The sequence below is a fragment of the Anas platyrhynchos genome, chromosome 2, assembly GCF_047663525.1.
Source record: "Anas platyrhynchos isolate ZD024472 breed Pekin duck chromosome 2, IASCAAS_PekinDuck_T2T, whole genome shotgun sequence".
Taxonomy (NCBI): Eukaryota; Metazoa; Chordata; class Aves; order Anseriformes; family Anatidae; genus Anas; species Anas platyrhynchos.
Window position 1 is genome coordinate 137,577,088 of NC_092588.1, and position 14,755 is coordinate 137,591,842.

A 14,755-nucleotide genomic window follows, 5' to 3' on the forward strand; every position below is an offset into this window, starting at 1 on the left:
CCTGTAAAGAGCTCTAAAAAAAAAAATCAGAGGAAAATCCACTGTGACTTAGACTTGACTCTTTATGAAAAGGAAACAGCCTACAAAAAACAGCAGGAGTAATGATTATTAGACAGCTTGGTCCATCCCTGCAAACAATGGAAAGTTTTGTTTAGATTGGTTAAAAGGATATTTTGTGAAACCATCCTACTGCTTTCCAAGTGGTGACTAATACAAACAATAAGCTAACACTATACAGGCTTATCACGACTTGCAGCAAAATTGTTTGAACTTTTATGTTTGGAACATGCTGATTCATGCAATGAATCTCCACTGGCCCACATTACTACTTCAACATCCACTTAGGATCTTATAAAACTAAACAAAAACTGTTGAATTCATAGAGAACATGTTTTAGTTAAAGTAACCGCGAAGTCACTGGATAAAAGTGAGCCAGAGAACTGAGATGATTTAAACAAATGGGAGGACCTCTCTTGAAGTCCACAGACCTACTAATACTCTGTGAAAGACCAGTAGAGTAGTAGGTGGGTGGAGAGGCAGCAAAGTTGCTTAAGAATTCTAAAATTTATACATATTTTTATTCTTTTCTTTTTAATTCCCAGGTGCTGGTGTCATTTTTTATTCCTTCAGAAGTTTTTCAGGTGAAATCTTCATCAAGTCACTCAGAGCTGAAGAAAATGAAGTCAATCCAAGGTTAAGATTTTGAAGTTTAATGTTTCCACAGCAGGAGAAACTTCTACTAAAAATAGAATGCATTTCCCCTATACCATTATGCATATATGAATATAATGTATTCATAGTTTATATTCTACTGTACCAGATACTACAATATTCAGAAGACAAGACTCTTCTCAGTCTCTTAGAACTCATTTCTTTACAGATCATTTTGCTCTTTTGGCACACACTTTTAATTGAAGGTTAACAAAGGTCAGATCCAGGACAACATGCTCAAACAGAAAAGATCCTTTCATAGTCTGTGCATGCTAGCATACAGAAGACTAAAAAACCAAGGGTGCATTCATCTGTTTCGTAGGAGGCCAGGAGGTAAAACAGGAGGAAGATGATGTCCTACTTGTGTAGTTCCTGTGAGTGGTGATCATGTGAAAACAGGCCTTGCCAAAATGCCACTAAATAAATGCAAGTGTGGGAAGCTGGTTTGCAGAGCACTGAGAAAAGCACTGGGAGAGAGGAATTCCCCACACATTGTCAACAATTTGTTTAGTGGGTTTAGAGATAAAAATAAAGGAGATTAGGAAGTATACAGAGGGACGAATGTGATAGGTATGTCCCTTCATTTTAGAAGGAGATAAAAGATATTAGACTGTGTTTGAGTATAAACAGAGAGAGGAAACTGAAGGTTGAAGATGAGAGTAGGGAAACGACAGATGAAGGGATAGGATGAGATGTATTCACTGAAGCAGACAGAAGAGTTGAAGTAAGGTAGATGACACATTTCTAATTGTAATAAAAAAGGAGATATTCAGATATGTACAAAGGGAAAGGGAAGTTTATTTTGCTAGTTCCTGTTCCCCCCATCCCAAGGAAGAACTAGGAAGCTCAGTCACATACCCTTTACTCGCATGACCTAGCATTCAAAGTCACCTAGATCAAAACATCACAAGTAAATGTATCCTGAGAAACAGCAAGGAGGGACCTCAAGGGGTTATTTAGCCTGCTTCAAAGCAGCTCTGCCTCTGCCATCCTGACAGGTGATTTTCTAATTCAGTCCAACACCCTCAAGCAACTGATTCTATAGCTTGAATGACCTACACCACAGCAGGTTTTCCTAATCACTAATCTCAATCTCTTTTGCTGCACTGCAAGTCCACTGCTTTCTTTCTAACCCAATACAGACACAGAGAACATGTTGTTCTTTTTGCAACATTTTAAGCATTTCAAGCTTTCTGTGTCCAATTCATCTATTTTTCTCTAGCCTACATAACAACAATTATTTCAGACTCAATGAGAAGTGGAAAAAGAATAACAGGCAGTTGTAGTCATAAAATGCATTATGGCTTTGAATTTAACACTGCCTGTGTTTTCCCTTTGGTGCAAGAAGAATTTTGCTGAATTTTGCTTCTGCTGAAGCTAGATTTAATACAACAGAGTATTTAATCCTTGATATACATATTTTTAGATAAAAAAGCAACAAGAAACTTTATTGCATTCTCAATTTAAATTCTCTTTTGCCCCTTCACATTGATCTCTGTTTTTGTATGTGCACATGCAAAATGACATTATTTGGAGACTTAGTTTAACACTACAGGTATAAGAAACTTTTCTGTTCTTCTAAGGCCAAGTCTTCATCTTTGCTATTCAGTGGTCCCATTTAGGAGGGACGTTGCTCTCTGCATTGATTTGAGGACTGATTCCTTTAACTACGATTATCAGCAGGAGAACCAGCTGATGTCAATACCATAAGAATTCTGCCAAGTGAAAACTGCTCATTAGAACAGAATTTTGATAGGGCAGTTGAATATATAATGTTATCTAAATTCTGTTGTAACAGAATCTTGACGTTGATACAGTCAAGAGTTGGTACCTTGACCGATTTGAAAATAGAGCAAAACGGAAGTGGTGGGTTACCTGTTCCATTTCCATCTAATCCCTGCAAATAAGGGAAACTGTCCACTTCCCAGGGTGAACTGGCTGCAGTTAGATATGCTGTCAAATCACTGTAGCTAGTATTCTCTGGTAATTTCACAGATCTTCTCTGAAAGTGAACTTGTGGCTGAGTCCGTGCACCTAAAAAAAAATTAAAAGCGTCTTTATATCCGAAGTGGGCAGAATATTTAGGAGTTCACAGTTATGGAAGCATATGTACAGTTGTTTTCATTACAAATTAAAATAGCTTGAGAAGGACAGAGACATCAGAAGGCTACTGAGCACATGGACGAAAAACAGTAGTTCTACATTTGTTTTGCAATTGCTATTGTTTTTCTAGAAGCATTACTGAGGAAAATTGTTCAAGCATCTAATGTCAGAATCTTTTCTGACTACATTATTTGCCAGGATCACTTCAAATTTAATTACATGCTTCTTTCAATGAATGTCACTGAAATTAAAATCAAATTCAGAGGTATCGCATCTGAAAGCTCAGGGAAGTATCCTGTTCATCATTTTTTTGTTTACATTTTGTTTCTTTTGATATAGAAATTTAAATTGTTTGCACTCTAAAGTGTTATTCTAAGAAACTACCAATTCTAGTCCCAATTAACTCGGGTACTTTCCACACTGTATTTTTCATAAAGTTATCATAGCTTTCGCCATGATAACTGTCTCTACTGCTGATATAATAGTCACTTTTTATTTAAACCACTGGATAAAAAGATTCACTTGACAAAGCTCGGGTGAAAACAGTTTCCATACTTTCCCATGCAAAGTACATATCTAAACAGAACCAGATTATTTGGCATGTAATTTCTCTTTTTTCCTCTGTCTTGTATAGTTTTAGCATTTTTTTCAGGATCACTAGCTGTTAATTGAAGGGTCTTACTGTAACATGATTTAAGACTGTATCATGTGCTATTTCATTTCTCATTTAAATCCTGGATTACAGAGTCAATAGTCTTTTTCAATGGATGCTCACCATTAATACTGTTTAGCAACACACAGCAAGACTCCATCTGCAAGTTTGTGTGCTACATGCAAATTAATTTTTAAATCAGAATCTATTGTGTTCCCCAGAGCTCTTGTTGAATACTCATTGCACACTCCCCCCACAGCTTAAAATCAAGAGGCAAGCAGTTCTTTCCTTAATTTGTATTTGACTACGTGGTTCAAGGATGACAACTCAAAACAGTTTTGCTTCTTTTCCTAAAAAAAGCAGCAGCTTCAGGTTGTGTGTCATTTCACTGAGATAAAGATTAAAGAGCTTGATTCAACTCTTAAATGTTACAACTGCCAATGTCATTAACCAGGAGGCTGGCATCTTTTCTTGAATTACCTTCTAGCAGGAGTTCTAGCTATGAGAAAACAGAACAAGCTTTGTGTTGGCCAACAAAAATTGTCAAATAGGCAGGCAAGTTTATTCAAAGAGCTGATCATTGTTTAGCTGTCATTTCTTTAGTAATTCTGCAAGAATAAGCTGTTTGTTTGTTTTTTCCCCCTTAAATTCCTTAAACTTTAAGGTATTTACAGCAGGATCTCAAGACTAGCAGTATTCTTAAATGTTTAAGATAGTCATTAAACAACACACCTGTGAAATGGGAAGAAATCTCTCTCAGCCAATTTCTAGGTGTAAATGGAAAACAATATAAAAGACTAAATAAATTGACTGAAATGAACTTGGGAAAGACTTATCTCCCTAGTGCTTTACAATATTGTAATCGTTTGCTGCTCCTCAGGGGCACATCTGTTCAAACACTCACAGATCTCTGACTGCACTGCTGTGGGTTCATATGTCCCATATGGATAAGCATCCACAGTAACAAAACAGCAAAAACCACAACAATAAAAATAGTATTAAGATTATCACTATCAGTTCAATGTAAAAATGTAGGATTTTCTGCTGACTAAATATCTGATTAAGATGAATTATTCAAGTTGCCAAGAATTGGCATTGTATTTCTGAAGATCCAAGTAATTAAGAATTAACAATAAATAACTGTTGTTGAATCCATTACCACAACAATTTATGGGTCGGTTCTGGAGTTTTCTATTAAAAAAGGATTATTTAGTAGCACTGAGAGAGCCATGAGCTGCCAAATCATAAATACAAAGGGAGAAAAACTCAAAAACAAAACCTCAATTTTTTGAACCCTACAGACAACGCAAAATGTTCCCATGGCTAAGTCCCAAAACTGACAGGAAACCTGCACAGGAATAAATTTGTATGCAAATTTTAAGGCGGAAGCTACTGAGGAACAGCTTCCTTTGTAGCTAGCCTGTGCATATAAATACAAATAATTGGTACAGAATAACTACTTAATTCACATCCTAGATTAACAAACTCCTTGATATTGAAATGCCCCAAGGAACCCGGTTTCCTTTTAAGAGGTCAAGTCCAGGACCTCAGGGAAGCTACTCATCCTTTGCATCTTGCTCTTCCTCTCTCTTAAAACAGGAAGAGAATCATTCACCTCTCAGATGCTTAAATCATTAGGATGTGCTTGGAAATTTGGGCATTAAAGTGAATGCACACCCAGTGAAGACCGCGTTTCCAGGTAGGGTTTTCTTTACGTCAGTAATGCTGCTTTCCCCTCAAGCTGTGCTGCCACAAGCTGTCCTCCCTCTCTGTCCAGGAACGTCCCTTTCTCCCCACTGGGGATGCTCATGGGAATTAACTTATAAAAACAAAATTAAAACCAATACACTTTACTATAAAATTGGCACGTGAGCTCTCTCCATTTTGGTGAGTGCCATAAGGGAAAGGGCTTTTAGCACCAATCTTATCGTCTTTAGGCATCCTCTTGTCAGCATACCAACTGTGATTTGAATGCTGTCATTTTCCATTTGCCAGTGCACTTCTCAAGGAGTTCCTGTAAGGCATCTCCTGCCACAAGGAATGTGTGACACGTGGCACCACACCAACAGTTTAGCTTCAATCTATGTGAAGTAACATCTGAAATATAATCAGTTCATGCTCTGATTGCCTGTATGGCAAAGAAAGACAAAGGGTACTGATACAGTTCCCATGCACTGAATGCAGAAGTTCAGCTCATCACTGTGCTGGTATTAAATAACTTAAATGACCTAGGGGCTGAGCTGGCAAGCTCTATCTCAGTTACTGACAGGATGCAGCAATGGATGTAACGCTATCATGAACATGAAGTTGGCTGCATCAACTCAGACAAACTTCTCAATTGCATAAGAAGTTGCTTGCTTGCTTAATTATTCAAAAGCAACTGGTAACTTACTGTACTAGACATGCCTTTCTTTTCCTTTGATTGGCGCCTCAAACACCAGTGTTCCCAGTCTGTGCCTAGTATAATAAGTTCTGTTTTGCTCTCGTTTTTGCATTAAGGTAACTCCTGATCAACTATTCTGCAGCAGCTTGAAGTAACTAGGAAATAAATTGGAGAAGTAACAGAGAAAAACTAGGTCACAAGGATTTTGGATCATGATTAGAGAAGTTCCATTCAAACACTGGTACAATGTCTAGGCTGTCTTTCATTTAGGTTTCATCACAGGACAATTCCCAAGAAAAGGACCGTGGGTTGGTCCCATAAAATAGTTTTTACTGTGCAAGAATGAGAGTTCAAATTCAAACTCTTAGAATACTCTGGGTAACATTTTTTTTCTTCATTTTCTTTCTCTGCTATACCAGCAGAATCAGTTACTTTATTCTAATATATTGGAACACCCTTGATCAACTCACCCAGGGAGCAAGATTACACAGAAAATATTTAAGAGTCTCATTGGCTGTTACATGTCTCCCTGGCCCTTAAGTGTCCCTGTTTATTTTTATTTTTTTTTAAGAAAGGAAGCTGTAAAAAAAAAAACGAATATTTTTATTTTAAGCAAATTGTGTAATAGTAGCACATTTGCATAAGAATATGAGTATTTACTCTGTAATGTTAGAAGAATACTGTTGGTAAACAGTGTTTCGTGTTTTGTCCTATGGAATCCCTTGTGATTTAACACAGTCCGCTGTCCATCTAATTTACCCTATTATCTAATGTCAGCTCTCAAGCTGCAGAATTTATGTACCACAGCTGTGTTGTTCTCTAGCTCCTTCTGAGCGTTCCATCAGCTATGTAATTTGTTTAGTGCTTTTCCAGCTTCAGTCCTATCTAGTGCTCTCATTAATGAAAAGCCTATTGTGTCTGGATGGTTTCTAACCATAAAAAAAGATGTTAGGAAGGCATAATTGAATTATATTCCCTCGGATAAAACAAGGTTATCTTGCAGTATTATTGAAGGTACTATTCCCCTGTTTATTATTATCTGCTAGAGTTTAAAATGATGGTATTCATAATGGATGTGAATAGGACAGAGTTTATGTACAGAGTGCTCACAGGAAGGATGACCCTTTGTTTTGTCTCACTGAGGTATCTTTAGGAAGTTCTGTTCTTTTGTTAGCAGACTTACCTCAGCATATCAGATCAGCTGGGCTAAGTTAGGTCAGATCCCTGCTAGATGAACATGTTGATTTTCTGCTGTGCAGTTCAGAAAATACAGCATATTCATTGGACTGATACTACAGCTTCTTTTACTTCTGTTTTGCCTTATGAAAAGGGAATCTAGATTTTATTCTTCTAATACAGTGGGTTTCACTGTAGTATGTGGGCTTGCAGGCAGTCTGCTAAGCGGTCCAGAGGAATTAATTAAGAAAAGCAAGTTTATATATTATCAATGCACATATGAGGTATTTTCAATTTTTCTATTCTTCTAGCATTCACAGTAGGAGGCAAGAAAAAATTAGAGAAAATTCTTAGATAGTAAGAACATCAGAAAACATGTACTGTAGGATGATCAGAGGAGGTTAGATGATCTAACATCTAACAGGCAGCAAAAGAAATTTAATCTCTAGCTCTCAAATGGCACATGAAAGTTCAAACTTGTTTATTACCAAGTAACTTGGATTCCCTAGTCACAGCAGTTAGGGATGAATTTCACTATTAATCGATTCAGTAAAACCATCCCAGAGAGGAACATTCTGTAGGGAACTCACAAGAATCCCATATGAAATACTAGTCTCACCCACACTATAGAGTTCAGAATGTATGAGGCTGGCAGGTTTTTTTGTTTGTTTGTTTGAAATATCATTTAAGTTTCAATTCCAACTTCCAAAAATCAGCTTACCTTGAAATCCTGAGACTATTTGGACTACATCATCATAGACCATTAGAGTAGCTGAGCGTTCAGGAAGAAGGCCAAGACTCAGTGAAGAGAATACTGTAGAAGATAATTGGTTTAAGTGGGATATACTCGAATGCTCAGAAACATAACCCAACAACAACAGAACTTCTTTATTTTTGCAAATACAGGCAACCAACGCTATTAAAATCATATTATATATGGGAGAGAAATCACATGCATTTTCTAAACCAAATAATTAAATTGCCAGGGTAATCATTATTGAACTAAACAGTATGTTCTACACTTTGATTCCCGATAAAGCCATGCACAGTAGGTCCAAGTACAGAAGGGTACAGTGGAAAGCAGGGTTTCAGGTTATAGTTCCCAGCTCCACAGAAAGACTTGCCATTACATAAAGATGAGTGAAACACTAACTCAGTCTGACTGAATTATTTCTGATGTGAAATGGTTACACTTCTTACCTCAGAAAGATTTTAATGAAACTTATACTTTTGAGATGCTTACATAAAAAGTCATACAGAAATGCAAACTATGGTGAATAAGCCTGAATAATTTGCTTTAAAATACAGCATGTCCTTACTGAGTCACCACCTACACTATAGAACCTCTACATATAGCAGAACTAGTGTCAATCTATCATGTGGTATGGAAGAGGACAAATAAATGGCTTTATTGCAAGAAATCTGTGTTGAAAGGCCTCCTCTGCCACTGGGCACACACATTCCTTAAAGGGGATGGGTAGGTGTGGGTGTTGGGAGGATATGCATACATATCTGGAAAGTAAAAATATGACATAATATCATGCCAAACTTTTCAGACCCAGCAGACCAGATATATGCACAGAATTAGCCACTGAGAACACCTGATTCCTGCATCCATCAAAATATGCACCCATGAAAAGAGCAGGAGTTATATCTGCCCGCACTTCATGCATGGCTTTCAAGGGCAGGAGAGCAGGGAGTTAATGCAGACTAGGCATTTTTGATACCTGGGCACTATCCTGCACCTGCACCTGGAAGGTGCTTGGCCCACTCTGAAGTGAGCACGAGCTGATGAAAACATTTCCAGAACTGATTAGTAGAAGCACAAGGCCTTCAAATTTTCTGACGGTTTTTAAATTTCCTCTCAATTAACATGCATTGCTTTATACAAGAGATCAGTGGCATGGAATTCAACAAGGGTAAAAGCCGGGTGCTGCAGCTGATGAAGTAATGCCAGGCCCAGGCTGGGTGACGAGTGGCTGGGAGCAGCTCAGCAGAAAGGGACCTGGGGGTGCCGGTGGCAGCAGGCACAGCATGAGCCAGCAGCGTGCCCTGGCAGCCAGGAGGGCAAACCCCATTTCGGGGTGTCCTGAGCACAGCACAGCCAGCCGGCCAGAAGAGGTGATCCTCCCTCCTGCTGCATTTGAATGTTGGTGCTGCTCCACCTTGAATATTGTGTGTAGTTCACAATATAAAAGGATGTTCAGGGCCTTGATAGCATCCAGAGGAGGGCATCAAGGCTGTAAGAGGGCTGGAAGGCCTGTGCTGTGAGGAGAGGCTGGGGACACCTGGGCTGTGGAGAAGAGGAGGCTGAGAGGCTGTCTCATGGCTCTGGGCAGCCTCCTGAGGAGGGGAGGTGCCGAGGGAAGTGCTGGCCTCTGCTCCTTGGTGAGCGATGGCAGGGCATGGGAAGGGCACAGAGCTGTGCCAGGGGAAGGCCAGGCTGGGTGTGAGGAGAAATGTCAGTGCCATGAGGGTGGTCACACACCGGGATGGGCTTCCTGGAGAGGCAGATGGTGCCCCGTGCCTGTCTGTGCTCAAGGGACGTTTGGACAATGTCCTCGGTGACATGCTTCACCTTGTGGCCAGCCCTGAAGAGGTCAGCAAGTTGGACTTGATGTTCTTTGAAGTTCCCTTCCAACTGAACTATTCTAACTCTAATACAGATGTTTGAAGAAAGAGGAAGACTGCATATTGTACTTTAAAAAAATAATTAATGTTTTCAAGATCTAGTCTTACTCCAGCCTTCTCTGAATTAATTACTGCTTCAGATCCAATTGCTGTGCTTAAACTAGAAAATACGTTGTAGAAAAGTAATCCATTTTTCCTGTAAAGATGTCCAGTGGTGAAGGATACACCACAACATCAGCATTCTAGGAACAAATTACGATGGCTGTTAAACTGTCTTTCTACCTGTTGAAATTTATTGATCATCTTTACAACACAAGTCCACTAGACAGAAGATTTCTTACTCATTTCTATGCAGGCACTGATGGACTATGATCGAATTACTCCACGATTTTTCCTATGATGAACAAAATAAATTAAGCACTGTTTCCCTGTAAGCAAATGTTTCCCTGTAAGCCATATTTCTATGGCTTAATCACTCTATATACCCCTGCAGTTTTAAACATTCTTCTTGAATTGCAGATCTAGAACTAGACACACATTTCTCAGAGTGGTCATACCAAGAAGTGCTGAGATGGTACACCCAGTCTTCTCAGTCTTTGTTTTTCCTCATTTTACAGATTATTCCCTCTTGTTGCAGTGCTGCATCGTGAGCTTGTTCTCAACCACTGACCTACCATGTCTCATGTCTTCTGCAGAGCCACTGCTTCCCAGGTGAGATCTTCCCCACCAGAAACACAGCAAGCTCCTAGAACTGCTCCTAGAACCATCTTTCCCCATGGTTTCCTTTGGCTGATGTTACCACCCAGTCTGAACTGGGCTTCTCAGTAACATCACTCTCCCCTAAATGTCCTCCTGAATATGGAATAACAGTTGCAATTTTATTTGCTTTCAAACTATTTTCAAAGCAAAATCTGTGTGTAGCCAAGAACAAATAGATGAGTACACATGGAAGCATCATGAACACTTCAACAAGTCAAGTGATGTTAAATTAATGAACTGTTAATAATTGGAGTCATGGCTCTGCTGATAAATAGTTTAATGGAAAAAGAGATCTTAATCTTTTCCTCCTGCCATTTATCACTATGTAAATAAATAATCCTCCTGCTTAAGTGGTAAAGAGCTAGTAATCATTTTGGTTGATATGAGAAAAGTTGATTTCTGCTGAATTATGAGAACAGAAAGTCTTCAGTGTTTGATTCTTAAAGCTACTACAATAATATCATGAGATCAGTGGCTGCACAGCCTTTCAGCATAGCGTTACAACTAATGCATATTGCCTCTGATGGAAGAATCCTGACCCCTCAGCAAAGGCTTGTTACAGTGCTTTCAACATTATCAGCCTACAGCTTTCAAAGCTACTCCCGCTTGTGGTTGTCATTTCCACATTGAGGTGGTGGAAATAATCTGTCCATATCTCCTTTACCACAGCATACAGAATGGCACGTGAGTTTAAACCACTGGCATGGGTGGAACTCTGCTCAGAATGGCATATCTGGTCTGTGGAATGACAAATACTAGTACTGTTAAACAGCATTTTCATGAAGAAATGAAAGATTTTCATTTTCATGAGGAAATGAAGATCCTGCTGTTGCAGAAACAAGATCTAAATATGCTGCCCATTCCCCATTATTCAACTCAGATTAAAACCAAAGGCAACAAGAGAACTCTCATAGTTTTCAAAAATTCTACATTGTGCTGGTCACAAGCATCACAAGGGGGGCATTTAAATACAAATGGATCTTTGTAAGTATTTTAAATACAACAGGCATCGGAGCCGAACACAAAAATAACAGCCTAAGTATTTTGGTCTGAATTATTGTGTCAGGGCCCTTTTAAGGAGTAATTCAAAGAACAAACCTGTTAAATCTACATGAGATGGATCAAGTTGTAACTTGTTGTTTCTTTAATCAAAGAAAGGATTAAGTTCACAGCAGGGAAAGCAAAAGAAAGGATTCTACTCCCAACTAAATCAATAGGAAATGATCTACCAATTTCAATGGAGAAGATTAAAGGTGAAAGGAATCTGTTTTCTGAGTAAAGCTCAGATTTCAGCTGTAGATAGAAAGATTTTGTGGAAACCGTATAGAATTACTGCTCTTTAAACTTCAATGACTTACCAAAACAATACTACCATATTTAATTCCCTTCCCTCAAAATCAATATTTAAGAGAAAGCAACAAACAAAAAACCCTAACTGAACAAACTCCAGGCCCATGGAAGAATATACAGCATTCAAAAGATTTAGGGTGTGAGTAGGAAATATAGGAGACACAGGGCAAGGAAAGGTTAATGCATGCTCTAATCATTTATGATTGTATCTTAAGGAAGTATGTTAAGTATGCTGAGGAAGCTTCACTTCAGCATATTTAAATAGAAAAAAAAAATCAAGGAAGTTTCTAGCTACAATCATAGCATAATTAAGGTTAGGAGGGAGCTCTGGAGGTCACCTGCTTCAGCCATGCATGGGGTTGTCCAGTTCAGTTCAGAATATCTTTAAAGGTAGAGATAACACAACCTTTCTGGGCAACCTGTTCCAAACTTCAGCTGCTGTTGCTGTACAGAATTGTTTCCTTTTATTTACTTGAAACCTTCTGTGCTGCAACTCATTCCAGTTGCTTCTTATTCGTTCATTATACTCCTAACAGCCCTGCTCTTCCCTAAAGGTTCAATAAGTAGACAGAGAACATAGCAGACAGAGGTAGTGGAAACATGGAAGAAGTCAGTCCATCTTTTCTGAAGCAAGCAAACTCAGGCAAGTAAGCGGCATGTTGAAATACGTAGAGCATAATTCTGGGTTTGAAGAAATTCGAACTGTTTACCCAGTCCAAACACAGATTTGCTGCTTGAACTTGAGGCAAGACACATGTTCCCACTCACTGTGTTGGTATTAATAAATAAAGCAGAGTCAGAGCATGGGACCGAACACTGCCCTGTGCCTTATGCTATTTTAAATATTATTGCATTTAACACTTGGCATGGAATTGACCTGGGCTAATTACCAAACCCAAGGTGATGCCCAGGTATGCTTTGGATGTAACACAGGTCTTAGACCACTCCCAAACTGCTTGAACCCTAATTGTGATTGGGGATTAGAGGAAAGGTAGATGAAAGCTGGGGGATGTGACCTTCATCTAGTTGTCATGTTTCAAGGTCAAAAAGGCACCCTTGACCTGTTTGGTTTAGCAGTACAGAAGTACGCTTCAGGACTCAGTTTCCCCTCCTGTACCACTAATGTAACAGCTCCTATTTTCCACAAAATTTTGAAGCATTCAGATAAGAAATAGCATGCAAGTATTATTACTGTAATTGTTTGCCTGTTGAAGAAACTAACCGTGCTAATTATGTTAGAAAGTCTTTACAACTGGATAACAACTGCAGATTTAGACTGTCCTATGAGACATGGCCAAGAACTGGAAGGCCAGGGCTGGCCTATAATGCAACAGTTGTTGCTATACCTCAGGACAGAAAAGAACTAGTACATCACAGATGCTGAAAGTGAGCATTTGAAAACAGAGTTCCTATAAAGAAAAAGATCTGGGGTAGATCTGTACGTTCTGTGGAGCTGTAAGAGTACTAACAGTTGTTTGAAAACTGACACAGCACTGTATCAAGGACAGGCAGGAGCAGAGTGAATCTCTGCACAGCCCTGATGCCACAGCTTAGCTGAGGAAGGAACCTTGCACTTCTGAAACGCACAGATGTTCTTCCTCCCACCCAGGATTGCAAGCATTAAAATATATCATATAAAATTGTGTAACTTCCTTTAGACGCAAAATCTTACCTCAGAACAAAAATAAAGGTCTCTTACCAGGCAATCTTACAGGTTTCCATGGTGCAGAATTTGGCACATATGCATGTTTACTAGCAGTCACTATCAGCTGATTGCCCAACTTATACTGAAACTTGAGGAAGGCAGTGCCATCTGCTCCTGAGGTTCCAGATGCAATGGAGATCTGGTTGGTAAAAATCTCAATGAAGGCTTCAGTTACTGGCTGATGTGTGCTGGCATCGCTTACATGGACCTTCAGCGTTACTTCTGCAACGACAAACAACCACAGTGATTATCACTGGAAAAGCTTCTGCAGGAGGCAGCAGTTAGAAAGCACCAGCACACCAACGACCATGAAGACACAGGGCTCAGAGACCTCAGACACGTTGGTGCCAGGTATGACCTGCTTTCCTGGCCTGCCATTCACCATTTCAGGTGGCTGCTCTTTCGCACGAGATGCTGCAGCTTGTCACAAGGCAGACCACGTGCTCTGGCCCCGAATTACTGCCCAACTGGCTAGCCCTACCTGTGGAGGCATGTACATCCCTCCTATGCAGCTGGGCAGCACATCACCAGTGGCAGGCAATATTCAATTGATGGGCAACACATCAGTCTCATTGTAGCTTCATAATTCTATACACACATGCTATCTAATATCATAGATTAGGCACAGATGGTGCGGCACCCTCTGTATTCCTAGGGGAGCCTAGGAATAAAGTGGGCTGTGAGATCTTGAACCCTGGTAGGAAAGGCTGCCCCAGGTGGCACTAGACTGCTCTGACGACATCTATCCAGGTCAGTGAAACCTCACAGGATCAGATCCTTGCCCTCAAAGCAGGGCACGACCAGGTGGGATGCTGAGTGCTAGCGGTGAACAAGAGAGAAACACCTTCCCCTCCCCGGCTCCCTGTTCACTTGCCCTTTTTCCAAAGTGGCCAAAGTGTCACAGCACCTCATGCTATCTGCTTGTCACTCCCGACACAAGTGAATTACCCCTCCCCACATACAACCACTGAGTGTAAGCAGTGGAAAAGCGATTGTTAAGCCAGTAGGAGAATCATACATATTGCAGACGCATAGTCAGAAGCCAGCACAATGGACTACATCTTACTTGAGTAATGTGCCCTTTTTCCAGAAACTAATTACTTGTTTAAACGTTTCCAGATGTGCAATATTTGTCCACTCCTATGACTAAACCATGCATCGTGTCACAAGCCTTTTGTTACATAAAGCGGAGTGGCTTGTGCAAGACAGTCCCTCGGAAAGGCATGCCTCTGTATCGATAATATTTTTCTGTCCCCACAATAGTTCCTCTGCCTCATGCTCTGAA

At 39.8% G+C, this 14,755-nt stretch overlaps 1 protein-coding gene across 6 annotated transcripts in view; it reads right to left on the reverse strand.

The window, feature by feature from the left end:
• The window catches only part of FAM171A1 (family with sequence similarity 171 member A1), an 87,291-nt gene that overhangs the window by 23,798 nt on the left and 48,738 nt on the right, over positions 1-14,755 (reverse strand). For 4 of the 6 annotated variants that reach the window (XM_072033672.1, XM_038174714.2, XM_038174713.2 and 1 more), the window contains 3 exons: positions 13,465-13,692; positions 7,747-7,839; positions 2,587-2,745 (listed from right to left, as the gene is read on the reverse strand). In XM_072033672.1, the coding sequence (XP_071889773.1) occupies positions 2,587-2,745; positions 7,747-7,839; positions 13,465-13,692 (480 nt within the window). Of the gene's footprint in view, positions 1-2,586; positions 2,746-7,746; positions 7,840-13,437; positions 13,693-14,755 lie in introns of all 6 variants that reach the window. The other 2 variants (XM_072033673.1, XM_038174716.2) reach the window with 2 other exon arrangements.